Source organism: Mobula hypostoma, chromosome 18 (genome assembly GCF_963921235.1).
Source record: "Mobula hypostoma chromosome 18, sMobHyp1.1, whole genome shotgun sequence".
Classification (NCBI taxonomy): domain Eukaryota; kingdom Metazoa; phylum Chordata; class Chondrichthyes; order Myliobatiformes; family Myliobatidae; genus Mobula; species Mobula hypostoma.
The window spans coordinates 61,768,388-61,786,047 of record NC_086114.1 but is presented as its reverse complement, the minus strand read 5'-3'; the positions used below and the strand labels follow the sequence as shown (position 1 = coordinate 61,786,047).

The following is a 17,660-nucleotide window of genomic DNA, read 5'->3' as shown; positions in this document are numbered from 1 at the left end:
GATAAATTTTATTAGATTTTTATGCAATTGCCTAGCTTTATTCTCATTGTTTGAAATTACATCCGCACATGAAATCTAGCCAGATGTTCTCAGAGTAATACCTGCTGCTTATTTTGTTGCAGATTCAAATAACAAACCACTTAATTTGATCAGTTCTTCAGACAATCCTGGAGCGGATCTTCTAGAAGTGCAATATATCAAGGTAGTGGTTCATACATGATAATTTTTTTTATACATGGTAGCTAACTGCAGTAAGAAAATGCATTTTGGTTAATAGCAGCCGGTAATATTGGTGACAATGAAGTTTTACTCTTAACAATGACTGAGTTGAACCTAACTACTTCATGTAATTTAACCAGTTTCCCCCAGGATCAATAAAATATGACTATGACTAATGCTTGAAAGCAGAAAATGCTGGAGATACTGAGCAGGCTGGACATCAACTGTGAAAAGATCGTTGGCTTTATATCAGAGTTGGAAAATTGCAAAACAACACCTGTTTTAATTTTAAGAGAAGGGAGCAGTGAAAGGAATGTATGTGATTGGATAGAGGCCAAAATTGCCTTGGTAATATTTACTGCTGATGCCATCTTAGATATGGTGAAGGATGCTTGTTAATAAAGATTGATATGTTGGAGGAAAACTAGGAAGGGATTAGAGAGTAAAGGAAGATGAAAAGCAGTGGTGTTGAAACCAGCTTTGCTGGAAATCTGAAGTAAAAGAGAATGGTGGGAATCCTCAGCAAATCAGGTCACGTCTTGGACAGAATAAAACGGCTTCCGAAATAGGGCTGTAATCTCCCACCAGACCTCGTCAGTTCCACACAAACAGGAAAGGCTGATTATCTGAAATTGTTGTCCCCAGTGTTGCAGGATTCCTAGTTGAAAATGAGGAGTTGTTCTTTGAGATTAAATTAAACAATGCTGAGGTCAAAAGCAGAGGTCACATTGCGATGGAGAATTAAGGTGTATCTGGGCAGATCTGATTTGATGTCCATCCCATTACAGACATCCTCTTTGTTCCATCCATTCATCTCCCCCCGTGCACATTATATGTGTTCATTAATTCTGAGGTAAATTTAAGAGCATGTTTCTCTTTCTTTAGAAGCTGTTTGACTTGCTGAGCACCTTCACCATTTTCTCCTTATTACAGATTTCTGGCACCTACAGTTTAAAAAAAGTCTTTCTGAAGTATAATCCTTTCAAAATTTAGAAAGAAAGTTGGAAAATTGTTAGCACCCACTGACAGTGGCGAGTGCTGAATTCACGGCTCTCTAAGTAGTCTACCCAAAAAAAATGTCAGTATCGATAGACATTTTTTTAGATAAATTCTCCCAGGTTGTAAATTGTGGAAAGGATACACATGAAGAAAAGTGTAAATTATAATGTTTGAAGAGTGGTGAGCAAATAAACAAATGAATAGGACTGGTTACTAGAACTGTGTATATTTTTTAATTTTAACATTATAACTTTGTAATCAGTGATATTTTTAATTGCAGGCAGATCGAAATGGACCACATTTCAAAACTACTTATGATGGTACTGAGCAAAAGATGATTGTAAGTACAGGATATTCAAAATGGATTGAATGCGAAACTGTTTATTGCTTTTCCTCTCTTGAAGACTCTGCCCAAGTTTCCACAGATGCTGGCAGATTTGCTGGATTTTTCCAGTTTTTATTTTCAGATTCCTAGCAACTTCTATAACAAACTACAAGGAGTTGTGCATTTTTTAGTTCCAACGTGTTTCAGTTCTCTCTCTAATCACTGGGATCATACATTATGTTACCTGCATGGTTTTGATTTCCTTCCTATTGTAGACATCCTCTGTTTTTTCTACCTCTTAGCCTATCTTCAACTTACAACATACTGATTTTATGACATGTTTGCCTGCATTTCACTGCTTCTTCCACCAGATATTCATTCTATAGCATAATTTATTAATAAAGAGCCAATAAACAAATTAAATATGTCCTAATGAGGGTTTTAGCCCAAAACATTGACTGTTTATATTAATTTTCATAGATGCTGCCGGCCCTGTTGAGTTCTTTCAGCATTTTGTGTCTGTTGCTCTGGATTTCCAGTGTTACGTACCCCGTAACTGGGTTGCCAAACCAGCAGAAATGGACTGCTTAGTTGGAGTCTGGATTACTGGAACTAAGAAAGTTTTATTAAAGAAATAAGTAACACAGTACTCTAATAGTAAGGATATAAATGCAACAGGTTAGCAATGGTAAAACAAACGTACACAGAACTAGGATAATAGGAATCAATCAAGCTCTATCGCAGTCTAGGGGTAAAATGATCAGTCTCAAGTGACGCAGAGTTCAGTTCAGCTTAATACAGTTCGCAGTAATCGCTGTTGTGCCATTGGAGAGAGAGAGAGAGCGAATATGCAAATTTCCTGATTCAGAACAGACCTTTGATGTTCCTCGCAGTTAGCTTTCGGGCGAGCCCTTTTACTGTCTACTGAGGTCACCGACTGTGACCCCTCCATTCCGGATATGATCGCCCTTCCGCGGTGAACCCGGCACCCAGGTAAGGGCGGACACACACAACAGGTTCCCGCTGATCGTACCTGTTCACCCTGTGCGTCTATGATCGGTCCCGCGACCAGACCTCCAAAACTCTCACCAACTTGTGGGGGCACACTGCACTTCCAGGGTCTCGTTATCTCGTGATCTCGTGGTGTCTGTCTTGCCTTAGCGAACCTGTTCCTTTTATCCCCCTGCTGGGGTATCGCCTGTCCATCAAACTTCAAACAGTTCAAGTTCAAAGCAACCGGTCTGACAATACTCGGAACTGTGTCTCTTTTCGTTAATCTCTCTCGTCTCTCATTAACATTTCCGAATGCTGCTCCATTGTCTCACTTATCTCTCTCATTAGCATCAATCTTCTGATAACTTGGTCTTTTGTCACACCAGCATCTGCAGAATCTCTTGTGTTTAAAATAACATGGATGCTGGTAAATGGAAGATTGGCAACCACGCTGCCTTGTGTAAGGAGATTGGGGGTTCAAGTCCTACCCCACGTCTGTAGCTCCAAGCAAGCACATTATCTCTGAAATGCAATAACTTAGTTCTATCAGTTCAAGGATGGATGTAAAAGTGTCAGTGGAATTATTTAGAAGAATTCTAAGAGAACAGCAAATTTGAGTCATAAAGTTACTGCAATATTAATTAAAGAGTTCAGTATTGCAAACGGCTGTGGGGCATGCTCGGAGGATTTTCAAATGAAGCCATAAGTGTGGAGCATGGAAACAAAAAGGGGTGAACACTTTAGGGTATTCTACAAGTGTCTGAACAGTCAGTGGGAAACTGAGGAGTAGATAAATCACGGAGATTTGTGAAAATAGACTGAAAGTAATAATGGATTTCAACATCTCAACATTAATGTGGATTGCCATAGCATGAAATATGTAGGCAAGGAGAAGCAGAACTTTTATACTGTGTTTCGGAGTGCTTTATATGAGCCAGTACATAGATAGTCCAAGACAAGGGACAGTACTAGACCTAAAGTTTGAGAAAAGGGCTGGATAAGCAGCGATAGTAGTGAAGTCGCCAGACCAATAAAGAAATAATTAAAGTTCATTCAGGTCCTCCGATGAGTCTTTTAACATGGCCGAGTCTATTGACTTGAAGCAATCCCATAAGTGCTCCTCTCCCTCCTATGACCACCTCTTTGTTATTACCTCTGGTGCCTTTCTCTTCAGCGTCTGCCTGTATGCAGGTAGAAAGAAGATAGCCAAATGATTAGATTTCCTTTAATATGGTCTTGCAATGTAATGGTAGGCATTCTTAATGGTGGTGTAGCAGTCGTTGAGTGTGTGGGGTCCTCTGGTGCTGCAGGTGATGTGCTGATGAGCAGTGATTTCTTCAAACTAACCTCATATGATTTCTTCAAACTAGCCTCATACAAGTCCCCCGGTAAGGATGTGAAAGGCATCAGGGTAGGCTGTTTTTTGTTTGTTAATCATGGCACTCAGTACGTTGAGGGCTTGTTGGGCATCTGCCTTTGGCAATATGTAAACTGCGGTCAGGTTCACTGTGGAGAACTCTCTTGGTAAGTAGAATGGTTGGCACTTTATCATTAGATATTCCAGGTTGGGAGACCGAGAGTAAGATGACCACTACATCTGACTACTACAATAAGTTTATCATGAAACATACCCCACTGCCTCTAGCAGCAGTTCTGTCCAGTTGGTGGATTGAGAACTCCTTGGGCTGGAGTTCCATGCTCGGGGTGAGCCATGTCTCAGTGAAATAGAAAAGCATTTCCCTCTGATACAGCATTCTTGCCCTTGGGTCTTCTATCTTCCTCTCCAATCACTGTACATTAGCAAACATGAGGAGAGATGGTTGAGTACTCTATCACTTTAGTCTAGCATGAAATCCACCCTGGCGTCTTCCCTTCCGGTGATGACCAACCTACGCCCACTTCGGCACCTCCATCGAGTGGTTTGGGAGTGGCTAGTGTAAGTGGAGGAATGAGCCAGAGAGTGATTGAGGGAGTGGTCCATTTGGAGCTATGAAAGTCTAGGAGGAGCTGTGTCTGGAGTTGGTCACAATTGGATTGGACCTGGAGACAAGGAAAACCCTATCTGTGTTCTGAGTGCAAAGTCATAGGCAAGAGCAAAATGCAGGAAATGTAACTGATGCAGCTGAGAATACTGTCACCATCTTTTACAGATGGCTGCCTTCTTTGTAGATGCTTTTTATTAAAAAGTCATACAACTTAAAATAGTGTAAATTTGAAATTTTTGTTGTTCACTAGTTTATTGTATCTTTCCCCAATATTTTTGTCATTGTTTGTAAGATTATAAAAGTTTATCAAACCTCTGGCGGAGCACGAAGTTTTGCAACATAGGATTCTTTTCTTTCTTTTTGATGCATCCGTAAATTTTCCTTTTCTTGAGCTCTACACTGAGATCATTAATTGGTCCCACCTCTCTGCATAATGTCAGATCTGAACAACCCTGTGCCCTGGTTTTAAGAAACCAATTTAAGTACACACTTTTGAACTGGTACTTCAAAGATCCCAAATCGAATGGTCTCATCTGTATGGTAATTATAATGGACCATAATTATTGGTGTACTTTTCTAAAAGTTTCAGTTGCTACTTGATTCATATTCTGTCCTGCTGTTAGGCAGCCGAAGTACTACTACTATTAAGGATGCTAACCTGTTTCTTCTTCCCAACACACTGCTTCAACATGTTGCCAGTATCATTCCTCATCACTGGAGTGATCGTATCCATTTTCCTTTCTTCCACAATATTCAGTCGTCCCCATCATTAACTTTTCAACCATGTGTCAGCCAGAGCTATCATTTTGAACCATTTATTTCTGTTGAAGTTATTAACTTTTGTATCTTGTAACAAAATGCTGCGTGCCTTCAAATATGGATCCTTAATTTTATTATTTTTCATTTCTCTTGACTCTATATGCTGGTGCTTTCCTGATGCCCTCTGATTGTGTTGTTACTTCCTTCCTTTTATTTGCTAAATACCCCTTCACCTTAGCTTCTGCCTTCTGCTTCCTGCTTGGATTTTCTCCCTTCTCATTCTACCCTCAGGTTCTCTTTCCACCCCACCCCCCCCCCACCACCAAACTAGCTAATTGAAACCTTTGGCTTCCTTTGTGCTGTAAGGAAATACAATCAGTCCATTGAGTGTATGCTGGCTGTCAGAGGAATTCCACCAATCCAATCACTGCAATATGTTCTCTCATCATCTCTCCATGATATTCCTTCCACTTATGCTACTAAGGGCAACTTATTGTTGCCAAATAACCTAACAATCAGCAGATGTTTGGAATGTGGGAGGAAACTGGTGCACCTGGGAGTAACCATATAGCCCAGGGGCAATTGGTGCTACCTGTGTCGTGTTTGCATGGAAGTCAGAGTTGAACCTGAGTTGCTGGAGCTGAGACGGAGTCACTGAGACAAGTATTTAATGTTGAAAACTTTTAGGTGCAGAATAAAAATAGAAATTGCTAGAATTCTACAACAGGTCAGCAGTTTTAAACATCTGTTGCCATACTGTTGCTTCAGATGTGGAGCCTTTAGTTCTATTGCTCTGACTCTATATGTTTCCAGGCTCAACAAGCATTTCTAGGCTTCATGTCAATTCTAAACCCATGTTTAAATGTGAAGAATTTTTAATGCAAACAGAAGCAATTTACTTTTCCCACGTTACCCTGACTCTGTTTTTAAAGCATCTGTTCACAAATGTTTGCTCTTAATTTCTCATTTGCACTATAATGAAGTTGTGCATTGAGTGGGATTGACTAAAAAATGATTTTTTTTTGAATTTTGACATTAGATTGCTTTCTCTTCTCTTGACCTGATCCTGCACTCACAAGCTTTGCTTTCAACGGTCAACTTCATGGCAGGTGTGTTCCCATCAAAAAATATTGCAGAAGGTCATGAAGCAAAGATGAGCGCAGAAGCTCACGCAAAGGAAACTTTGACAAAAACAGGTAGGTTATTAATAAGGAAAAGCTAATTTTGTTTGTACTGAATTTTCAGTTTACCTCTTGCATTTGTGAAAATTGGCCTTGGATTGTTTCAAGCAACACACATCAAAGTTGCTGGTGAACGCAGCAGGCCAGGCAGCATCTCTAGGAAGAGGTACAGTCGACGTTTCGGGCTGAGACCCTTCGTCAGGACTAACTAAAGGAAGAGCTAGTAAGAGATTTGAAAGTGTGAGGGGGAGAGGGAGATCCAAAATGATAGGAGAAGACAGGAGGGGGAGGGATGGAGCCAAGAGCTGGACTGTTGATTGGCAAAAGAGATATGAGAGGATCATGGGACAAGAGGCCCAGGGAGAAGGAAAAGGGGGAGAGGGGGAAAAACCCAGAGGACGGGCAAGGGGTATAGTGAGAGGGACAGAGGGAGAAAAAGGAGAGAGAGAAAAAGAATGTGTGTATATAAATAAATAACAGATGGGGTACGAGGGGGAGGTGGGGCATTAGCGAAAGTTTGGGAAGTCAATGTTCATGCCATCAGGTTGGAGGCTACCCAGACGGAATATAAGGTGTTCCTCCAACCTGAGTGTGGCTTCATCTTTACAGTAGAGGAGACCGTGGATAGACATATCAGAATGGAATGTGGAATTAAAATGTGTGGCCACTGGGAGATCCTGCTTTCTGTGGCGGACAGAGTGTATGTGTTCAGCAAAACGATCGTTCTAACCTTTTGCTGTGATGTATGTGGTCTTCCCTTTTGTGGGATTATGATATGTACAGTAACAGTTTTACTTGGCAGTACAGTGATTCATAAGCAGAATTGCATTTGCAGTCAGTTCCCGTTCAGTTACTTCTTGTTCCTAACTTTATGGTGTGTTATTTCAATTACTTTTAGAATAAAATATTAGGAAAATGTACTTCATCAAATGGTGACCTATGTTATAAATTGAGGCAAAATTTGTATGGCCATTCCCCCTCTCATCAAACAAATAGATGCCAAACAAATGTGAATGTGCTGAAACTGGGATGAGAGCTGCACTGTATAATTACAGCTTGAATTATCTGAAATTCCATTTAATGTATATTCAAGGCATTGTCTTTAAAAAAATTTATTCTGTCTGTTTTTGCCCATTGCTGTAGTACTTACAGGCAAGGGATTGTTGGTGTTTTTCGGAGCTGTGAGAATTAGAAATATCTCTTCTATTTCTGTACTTGGTAGAGTTCCTTTCACTACCAGCCATTCAACATTCAATGATGTTTGCTGAACATGGCTGTGAACTCAAGCTTTGACATTTTCATAGTTTGATGTTCTGCACAGTTTACAGTATGTCTGGTGGTCATCACGTTACTGCAAGCTCAATTTTGTAAAACATTTAGAAACAAACAAATTTACACCTTGTTATCTTTGCTATCGATGTTATAGTTGTCACTGCACAGGATGCAGCCATTCGGCCAAACAACTGCATGGCAGCTCTCTGCAGAGCAGCCTAGTCAGTCCTAAACCTGTTCCATCCTGGAAGCCTAGTACACGTTGATTGTCTTTGCATTAATCACCCTCGTGGGCAATGAGGTTCCAGGTGATCATCATTTGCATTAAGAAAACAGCTTCACCAATTTAACCTTGAGGCTAAAATGCCTTATTTGGAACCATTCTTTGAAGTGTTCTCCTCTTACACACTCAAGAACCTGCTGTACTTGCTAAACTTGGTGACTAGAGCTAAAAGCAAATCTGTAGTTGTGGCTAACCAACTGTCAGTTATGTGCAGTGTAAACAAAATTTGTAATTTGGATATCAATATTTGTTTTTCTTAGCGCTGTCTTTTCAGATTATTAACCAAAAGAATATTTTTCTATTCAGTACCTGTAGATGCAGATTTTGATATATTTGACTTGAAATTTTCTGCTGAGCTGGGGGCATTGAACATATTTGTCCGTGACGACAAGTCCAGCATTGCTGACATCAAAATACAAGGTAAACAAAGCCAAGTTAAGCTTTTGATCCTAAGACCAAGCACTATATCAAAAATGATTTCATTAATGCTCCCCTCAAGCTTCAGTTGAAGAAATCTCTAAAGCAAGTATTTAAGTAAGTGCTCGATGCCTCACACATTAAAAAGTTCCTCCATTTTTGTCACTCAGAGGGGGAGACCTGGGGTTTTTGGAGATAGAAAGTCCTGAGAACACCTGAAGAATCCTTGTGTGTCAAGGTTGTTGGTTAGTTACTTCATCTCCTGCACTCTTTCTGCTCTGTAGAGCAGAATTGTTTTGCTAAATCTTGGCCTATGGTTGTTTTCAACCTTGAGTTTTAATGGAATTCCAGGGAAAATTGTCAGTTAACTAATAAGGTTAATGGGAAGACTATGTCCTAAGTATTCTCTCAGGAACTGATTGCATTAGATTTGCCTCTTCCCAACTCTGTTAATTGTACCTTTCTAGAGGTTCATGATGTTTTCATAGCTGGTGTTGGAAATTGCTGAGAAGAATCAGTTTGTCCCTGTTTGCAGCTTGGATCAGAGTTTCAAGAAGGTTGAAGTAGAATAAAAACTTATTGTATTGATGAAAGGTGCTATGCCACAGATGTGGCACGTATCAAATGCGAGTAGATGACTATTCTAGAGAAACTTACATTTGCAAGAAAGCACAAGTACCAAATTGCACTGCGCTGTCATGTTAACTCAGAGTTAGTTAATTGCTGGTTGTGGAGTCAGATTTGATGGTCAAAAGGTTTCTTTCTATTACATAATTCTATAGTTTGTCCCAAAACAAATGATTGCCACAATTTGTTCTCAAAAAATGTTGCAGGTATGGATGCATCTGTAACCATGCAGCCAGAACGGACAGAAGTTTTTGCCAGACTGAAAGATGTTATTTTAACAGATGTTGGCCCAAGGACTCTTCATAAAGAGGTGAGCCATTCTAAATAGTATGTAATGATGTAGTTCCAGAATGCTGGCTAAAGGGGACTGTATTAGTGGTAATAATGCATACAGATTAAATACATATTTTTCTTTGATTATTTGTAGAAAGTTGCTCAGTTATTTTGCTTGCCAGCCAAAGTTTTCATGCAGGCCAATTTTAACCAATTAGTAGCATCACGATGAATCAAAATCAAACTCAGGTTTGGTATCACTGGCATATGTTGTGAAATTTGTTGTTTTGCAGTAGCAGTACAATGCAATACATAATAAAAGCTATAAATTACAATAAAAAGCATATATAAAAAGAATTAAGTAAGTAGTGCAAAAACAGGGGAAAATACTGAAGTTGTGTTCATGGGTTCATTGTCCATTCAGAAATCTGATGGCAGAGAGAAAGAAGTTGATCCTGAAATGTTGAATATGTGGCTTCAGACTCCTGTACCTCCTCCTTGATGGTAGCAATGAGAAGAGGACATTACCTGGGCGATGGCAGTCCTTAATGATTGATGCCACCTTTTTTAAGACATCGCCTTTTGAAGGTGTCCTGGATACTGGGGAATTTAGTACCCATGATGGAGCTGGCCGAGTTTACAACTTTTTGCAACCTTTTCCAATCTTGAGTAGTGGACCCTTCTTAACAGATGGTGATGCAACCAGTTAGAATGCTCTCCATGATACATCTGTAGAAATTTGCAAGTGTCTTTGGTGACATACCAATTCTGCTCAAGGTCCTAATGAAATATCGTCGCTGGTGTGCTTTCTTTGTAATTGCATCAAAATGATGGACTCAGGATAGATATTCAGAGATGTTGACACCCAAGATCTTGATACTGTTCACCCTTTCCACTGCTGATCCCTTGATGAGGAATGGTGTGTGTTCCATTGACTTCCCCTTCCTGAAGACTACAATCACTTCCTTGGCTTTACTGATGTTGAGTGCAAGATACCATGCCACCAACTGATCTATCTCATTCCTGTATGCCTCCTCGTCACCATCTGAAATTCTGCCATCAAAGGTTGTGTTGTTGGCAAATTTATTGATGGTATTGAGCTCTGCCCAGCCAGCCAGACGTGGGTGTAGAGAAAGTAGAGCAGTGGGTTAAGTATGCATCTTTGAGATGCGCCATTGTTGATAACAGTGAGGAGGAGATATTACTTCCGATCTGTCTCTTGGAGAGGAAGTGAAGGATGCAGTTACAAAAGTAGGAACAGAGACCCAGGGTTTGGAGCTTGTTGATTTTTAGAACTGAGTGGATGATAGTGTTGAATGCTGAGCTGTTATTAATAAACTGCTATTGCCCAAGAGATCCAAGGCTAAGCGAGGGCCAGTGAGATTGCAACCATGTTGACTTATTGTGGCGATAGGCAATTTGCAGTGTGTCTAGGTCCTTGCTTGGGTAGGAGTTGATTCTAGCCATGGCCAACTCTCAAAGCACTTCATCATGCAATAGATCTGAGTGCCTTTGGACAATAGTTATTGAGGCAGCTCACCTGGCTCTTCTTGGACACTGGTGGGATTGTTGCCCTTTTGATGCAGGTGGGAACGTCTGCAGCACTGAGAGAGTGAAAATGTCAGGTGAGCCATTTATCTTGGAAGGTTATGAGCCAAACTGTTGCGTCATTCGTGTTCTTCAGCTTCCATACTGCAATTCTGAATCCTGTACTTTATGGCCTGTGGTGCATATGCCGCACTGGGGCCTGGAGTCTGGAGTCTAATGTGAGGAACTGGCATAGGTTCAGTTCCCGTTCCTTTCAGTAGGGATTACTGGCTAGGTGGTCAGGAGGTAAGAAGAAATCTTTTTTTCCGTGGTCTGTTTTGATAGGTTTCAACTAATTTAAATATATTTCTGTTTGAAGTATTCAATTTTCTGTAAGTTGTTCTAATTGCCTTTGAATTACAGTTCCTGCTTTGATGGGGAATGGAGTGGTTTGCAACCTGTCCAAGGCTGACAGTAATTGGGATGTTAGGTTGAGACTGTTTGAGAGCTCTTGGATCTTTTGGCCTCTGAAATTTCAAAGTTCAAAATAAATTTATTATTGAAGTACGTATATATGTACGTATACTACCCTGAGATTCATTTTCTTGCAGGCATTCACATTAGAACAAAGAAATACAATAGAATCAGTGAAAAGCTACACACAAAGACTAACAAACACTACTACTACTACGTCGACTCAGGCCTAGGGGGCTGGCGTCGGGCTCGATGACGGCTCTCCACTTCTCCCTCTCCCTCATCAGTGTGTTCAGTTCATCTACATTAGCCGCGCCGCTGTCTTCAAGGAGCGTGTTGACCATAGTCTTGGGAGGGCACCCAGGGTTCATCCTGCCAGGGTTCTGACAAGCAACCAATGTGTAAAAGAAGACAACTTGCGCAAATACAAAAAAAAATACTGAGAACGTGAGTTGTAGAGTCCTTGAAAGTGAGTCTGTAGGTTGTGGAATCAGTTTAGACTGGAGGTGATTGAAGTTATCCACGCTAGTTCAGGAGCATGACGGCTAAAGGGTAATGACCATTTTTGAAACCTGGTGGTGTTGGGACCTAAGGCTATTATCCGTCCTTTCTAATGGCAGCAGCAAGCAGACAGCATTGCTGGATGGTGGGGTTCCTTGATGATGGATGCTGCTTTCTTGTGGCAGCATCCTTGTAGATGTTCTTAGTGTTGGGGAGGGCTTTTCCTGTGATGGACTGGGCTGTATACACCTCTTTTTTTATATAGGCTTTTCTGTTCTTGGGCATGGGTGTTTCCTTCCTAGGCTGCGATGTAACCAGTCAGGACACTCTCCACTGTGCATCTATTTAAATAAAGTTTTAGATGACAAATTTGCCAAAACTTCTAAGAAAGTAGAGGCACTGTTGTGCCTTGTTTGTAATAGTACTTGCATGCTGCTCCCAGGTTGGATCCTCTGATATGATAATACTAAGAAATTTAAAGTTACAGACTCACTCCACCCCCAATTCCTTAATGAGGGCTAGCTCATAGATCTCCGGTTTCTTTCTCCTGTTGCCAATAATTGGTACTTTGTTTTTGCTGACGTTGAGTGAGAAGTTATCATTGTGGCATCATTCAACCACATTTTCAATGCATGTTTATTAAATGTGTAAACAGTTCACTGAACATTGCCAGATGCCATCACCGTGCATCTTCTACATCAGGCCCAGGTAATTATGAGATGTTGGGTGACTTGGTGCTTGATCGCGAAGCCATCGTACCACTTGTCGAAACATCTAATGATTCCGCCTTTTCACTGTAGTGTTTTCGTGCAGTGTGTTGAAACTCTGACTAAACAGCAAGTTAAACCGGAGTCAATGAAGACAGTCGTAGTAAGGTTAACCATTTACTGTTCACTCTTCCACATTATCATCACATGGCGAAAACTGTTGATAAAAAAAATACAAACATATGCAGCGTCTGTTTCATTCTGGAGACCACGCGCGCTCTCTTCTTTTAGCGAGTGTCTCCAGCCGCCCCGAGTATCGGGCGAGGGGGTCACGTCAAACCGCTGCCGGGCCCGAGCCCACCCCGAGTTTGAAATTGAATAGCTGACATGCGCGCTAACAGAAACCGCGTTAATATTTTTACTTCAAATACTTTCTTACGAACTTACGGCGTTGCTTCTGTAATGTTTCTTTGTGGGTAGATTCAGAGCTCTTCACGATCATGCTGCACGCATGGCACCCACCTTTTCACCTTCCCAAACCGGAAGTTACACACAAGACGTGGTGAAACCGTAGGTGATGTCATCACATGCCGCGATATACCACAGACAATGAATTTTCCTTTGCTAAACTGTAACATATTTATCAACCTTTAACTTTAATTAGAAAATAGTTACAAACAAATCAATTAGAGCGTAGACCGAACAAAGTCAGATAAATGCCTTAAGGGCAACATAGGCCAATTTCTGTGCTGTATAATTCTGTGACCCTTCTCCTGGTTCAACAATGTGATCAATATGGTAACAGAATTTGATGTCACTAAATGTTGCCAAATGCCATCCAGTTATTATTGATCAGGGTCAATAGTAATTCCATATGTTCGTTTGAGCCTTTTAAGGAATAATCTTGAATCGCTCTGTGTAATTTTTCTTGTTACATATGTGTAGTGGAGAAGTGCATTCATCATACGTGTGTACGGATGCGTGTTTGAACCATGACTGAGTGTAAATCTGGTAAGATTTGAGAGATTTTCCAGTGCATGGAGGATAGAAAAAGGGACCCAACCATTTGATGCCATAAAAATCATGGTTTTCAACAAATCACATTGTCATTGTTAGATGAGAGCATTGCAAGACTGATAATGTCATTCTCTCTGCATTTGAATCACAGCACAGCATGCCTTTCTTGCACAGTTGCCAGACAGACCCCAGTTTTGAGGGTATTTCCATTATTTTTTTAAATCTTATTTCAGGTTTCCAATATCTGCAGTCTTTTTTGCTTTTCAGTATGCATAACTTGCCAACTGTACAGGGGTTGTGGGAAATAGATTGTAGTCTTAATTCTTTAACTGTGAAAGAATGTCTCTAAGGAGAGGACAGACTTTTCATCTTGTTAAGTCTGTATAATTTTCTCAAGGTTTATAATTTGGACTGTTTTGCATATAATTCCTGGTTTACTTGTTTCCCTCCGATTTTAAATGTTTAATAAGAAATGAATTGAGTTAATGAAATTGTTCAATATGAATTCACACAGATATAAAGAATAAGCTTATACCATTATTTTAGGTTGTGTCCATCATTGGAGATGAAGTCTTCAGCTTCAGGATAGTTTTGTGCAGTAAAGCTACAGAAGGAGAGGCCTATCTTGATATGTCAAATGTAGATGGGGAAGTCACTTTGCAACTGGGTTGCATCCAGTTGGTGTACCTGCACAAATTCTTTAAGTCATTGATGGTAAGTACAATATTTGCACAGGGTAGATATAAACATTTTGTGTGAAACGCATCTGTACTAATTTAGAGATGTGTTTTATAATACTACTCATTTATATTACATAATTTCTTCTTTAAAATGTAAATGTTATTTGTGGTTTATATACAACATGCCTTCAAAGCTGCTTTTTGCATAATTTCATTTGTCTGTTTTGCCATAGTACAGATAATGATTTGCGTATCTATTCTTAGGACCAATGGAATTTCCCCAGTAAATTAGAGAAGTGAGCAATAAATTTTCAGCATTATTCCTTTTCTTTGTTGATACGTACAAGTAAATTTCTTTTCAAATTCCCACAACTGTGTGAAGTAATTCTCTTCCATTTAATCAAGAACCTTAGCCCAATTTTTAATGACTCACTCTCTCTTTCTGCATATGCTGCCAAATCTTCAGAAATAAAACTTCTTTGGAAGCCTTGGACACCTGCATCCTTCAGCATTGCCTTCTAAGTGTTTCTGAGTATCTTGTGAATAATTAAACAATCAAAGGAAAACAGATTTCTTGCTTGTATACCCCAGTGAAATGAATGAGTGTGCAGATACCAAGTGTCAATCTAGCAGAGAGCAGCCAGGATCAACCTCTACGTTTTGAATTTCTGTGTTTGAGTGGAAGTGCAGAAAGTTATTAACTTTCTGCTCAGAAAGACCCAACAGTTCTGTCCATATATCCTTTCCATCCCAAGCCGTTCACCTCCAAAACATCACCCATCTGTACCTCAATCTTAATACATATGTCACTAAAACTCTCATTCTGTTGCGTCCTATCTTGATATTTTTAATGCTTTTTGACTTCCCCCTGTGCTCCATCTTCTGTTTATCCCAGTAGGAACATATTCAGATGTTGCTCCCTTTATCTTAACCTCCATCATGTTTACACCATTTCACTGGCCTCCATTGGCTTCTGGTTCAGGCATATTTTGAAATCACATACATACTGATCTTGTGTTCACACTACTTCTAATTGCTTTAACCCTTATATCTGGGACCATCTTCAAGCTGGTATCTTTCAAAGAATTTTGCATTTCTTACTAATTACCATCTCTACAGCTTCCTCTGGCAGCTTGTTCCATATGCCCACCACCCTCTGAGTGAAATGTTTCCCTTCGTGTCCCCTTTCCCTTAAACCTCTGCCCTCTAGTAGTCTACACTCCCCTACCCTTGGGAAAATAAACTGATCATTCACCCCAGTCTCTGCCCCTCATGATTTGGATAGCACTATAAGTCTGTCCTTGTATCTCAGGTTCTCCAGTCTTGGTGAATCTTTCCTATGCCCTTTCCAGCTTATGGACATCCTTCCTTCTGGATTCTCCGGACTGGTGGTCTGGAGGTGGTCTATTTACAGTGGAGGCCTGTTTTTGTGTGTGAGAGGGGATGTGTTGGTGGAAGAATGGGAAAGGGGCTTGCTTTGTCGTTTCGTCTTGTTTGGTTCTGTTGTTATTGTTGCTGCTTGTATTGTTCTGCTGAACATTGTGGGCATGCTTTGTTGGTGTGAGAATGTGTGGTGCCACTTGCAGGCTGCCCCTAGTACCACCTTGGGTGTGTTGGTTGTTAACACTAACTCCACATTTCACTGTATTTTTCAGTGTAATGTGATAAACAAATCTGAATCCTGTATAGTAACCAGAATTGCACACACTAAAATGTGATCTCACCAACACCATGTACAGTGTAATGTGAGGTCCCAACTCCCATACACAGTGCTTTATGCAATGAAGGTAATCATACTAGTTGTATTCTTCACCACCTGCCTTAATTATGTCATTACTCCTGTATCCCCATGTAACATATAGGATCATACACTTACTGTTATGTAAATGTGTACTACTGTTGTACATAAAATTTAGAAAAAATAACGAAAATGCAATCATTTTAATGTTTATAAAAAAAAACTAGGTATTACAGTAACACACACAAAATGCTGGTGGAACGCAGCAGGCCAGGCAGCATCTATAGGAAGAAGTACAGTCGATGTTTTGGGTTGAGACCCTTCGTCAGGACTAACTGAAAAAAGAGATAGTAAGAGATTTGGGACGGGGAGGGGGAGACACAAAATGATAAGAGAAGACAGGAGGGGGAGGGATGAAGCCAAGAGCTGGGAAGTTGATTGGCAAAAGGGATACAAGGCTGGAGAAGGGGGAGTATCATGGGACGGAAGGCCTTGGAAGAAAGAAAGGGGGAGGGGAGCACCAGAGGAAGATGGAGAGCAGGCAAGGAGTTATTGTGAGAGGGAAAGAGAGAGAAAAAAATAAATTAGGGATGGGGTAAGAAGGGGAGGAGGGGCATTAACGGAAATTAGAGAAATCAATGTTCATGCCATAAGGTTGGAGGCTACCCAGACGGAATATAAGGTGGTGTTCCTCCAACCTGAGTGTAGCTTCATCTCGACAGTAGAGGAGGCCATGGATTGACATATCAGAATGGGAATGAGATGTGGAATTAAAATGTGTGGCCACTGGGAGATCCTGCTTCCTCTGGCGGACAGAGTGTAGGTGTTCAGTGAAACGGTCTCCCAATCTGCATTGGGTCTCACCAATAGATAGAAGGCCACACTGGGAGCACAGGACACAGTATATCACAGCAGCAGACTCGCAGGTGAAGTGTCGCCTCATCTGGAAGGACTGTCTGGGGCTCTGAATGGTGGTGAGGGAAGAAGTGTAAGGGCAGGTGTAGCACTTGTTCCGCTTACAAGGATAAGTGCGAGGAGGGAGATTGGTGGGGAGGGCTGAGGGGGATGAATGGACAAGGGAGTTGCGTAGGGAGCGATCCCTGCGGAAAGCGGGGGGCGGGGGGGGAGGGAAAGATGTGCTTGGTGGTGGGATCCCGTTGGAGATGGCGGATGGTACAGAGAATTATATGTTGGACACGGAGGCTGGTGGGGTGGTAGGTGAGGACAAGAGGAACCCTATCTTTAATGGGGTGCGGGAGGATGGGGTGAGAGCAGATGTGTGTGAAATGGGAGAGATGCATTTGAAGGCAGTTGATGGTAGAGGAAGGGAAGCCCCCTTTCTTTAAAAAAGGAAGCACCAAGATATAGAAGGACACACTGGGAGCACTGGACACTATATCACACCAGCAGACTCACAGGTGAAGTGTCACCTCACCTGGAAGCACCAAAATATAGAAGGCCACACTGGGAGCACCAGACACGTATATCACACCAGCAGACTCACAGGTGAAGTGAAGGTATTATAGTACATACTGTCTGTAACTTTGGAAACTACGAAGCTACTGAAAGCCCAGATACATCCAGTATGAGATCAAGTAAAAGGAAAAGGCAAATAGATGTACCAGAAGAAAATGCTTGGTGCAAATATTGATTTGAACTTAATATCACAATACCGATCAGCAG

At 41.0% G+C, this 17,660-nt stretch overlaps 1 protein-coding gene across 2 annotated transcripts in view; it reads left to right on the top strand.

The window, feature by feature from the left end:
- vps13c (vacuolar protein sorting 13 homolog C) overlaps nucleotides 1-17,660 on the top strand; it is a 387,651-nt gene that overhangs the window by 169,309 nt on the left and 200,682 nt on the right. For both annotated transcript variants that reach the window (XM_063070973.1, XM_063070975.1), the window contains exons 38-43: nucleotides 123-202; nucleotides 1,499-1,558; nucleotides 6,320-6,476; nucleotides 8,323-8,436; nucleotides 9,267-9,370; nucleotides 14,106-14,273. In XM_063070973.1, coding sequence (XP_062927043.1) covers nucleotides 123-202; nucleotides 1,499-1,558; nucleotides 6,320-6,476; nucleotides 8,323-8,436; nucleotides 9,267-9,370; nucleotides 14,106-14,273 — 683 coding nt within the window. The remainder of the gene's footprint in view (nucleotides 1-122; nucleotides 203-1,498; nucleotides 1,559-6,319; nucleotides 6,477-8,322; nucleotides 8,437-9,266; nucleotides 9,371-14,105; nucleotides 14,274-17,660) is intronic.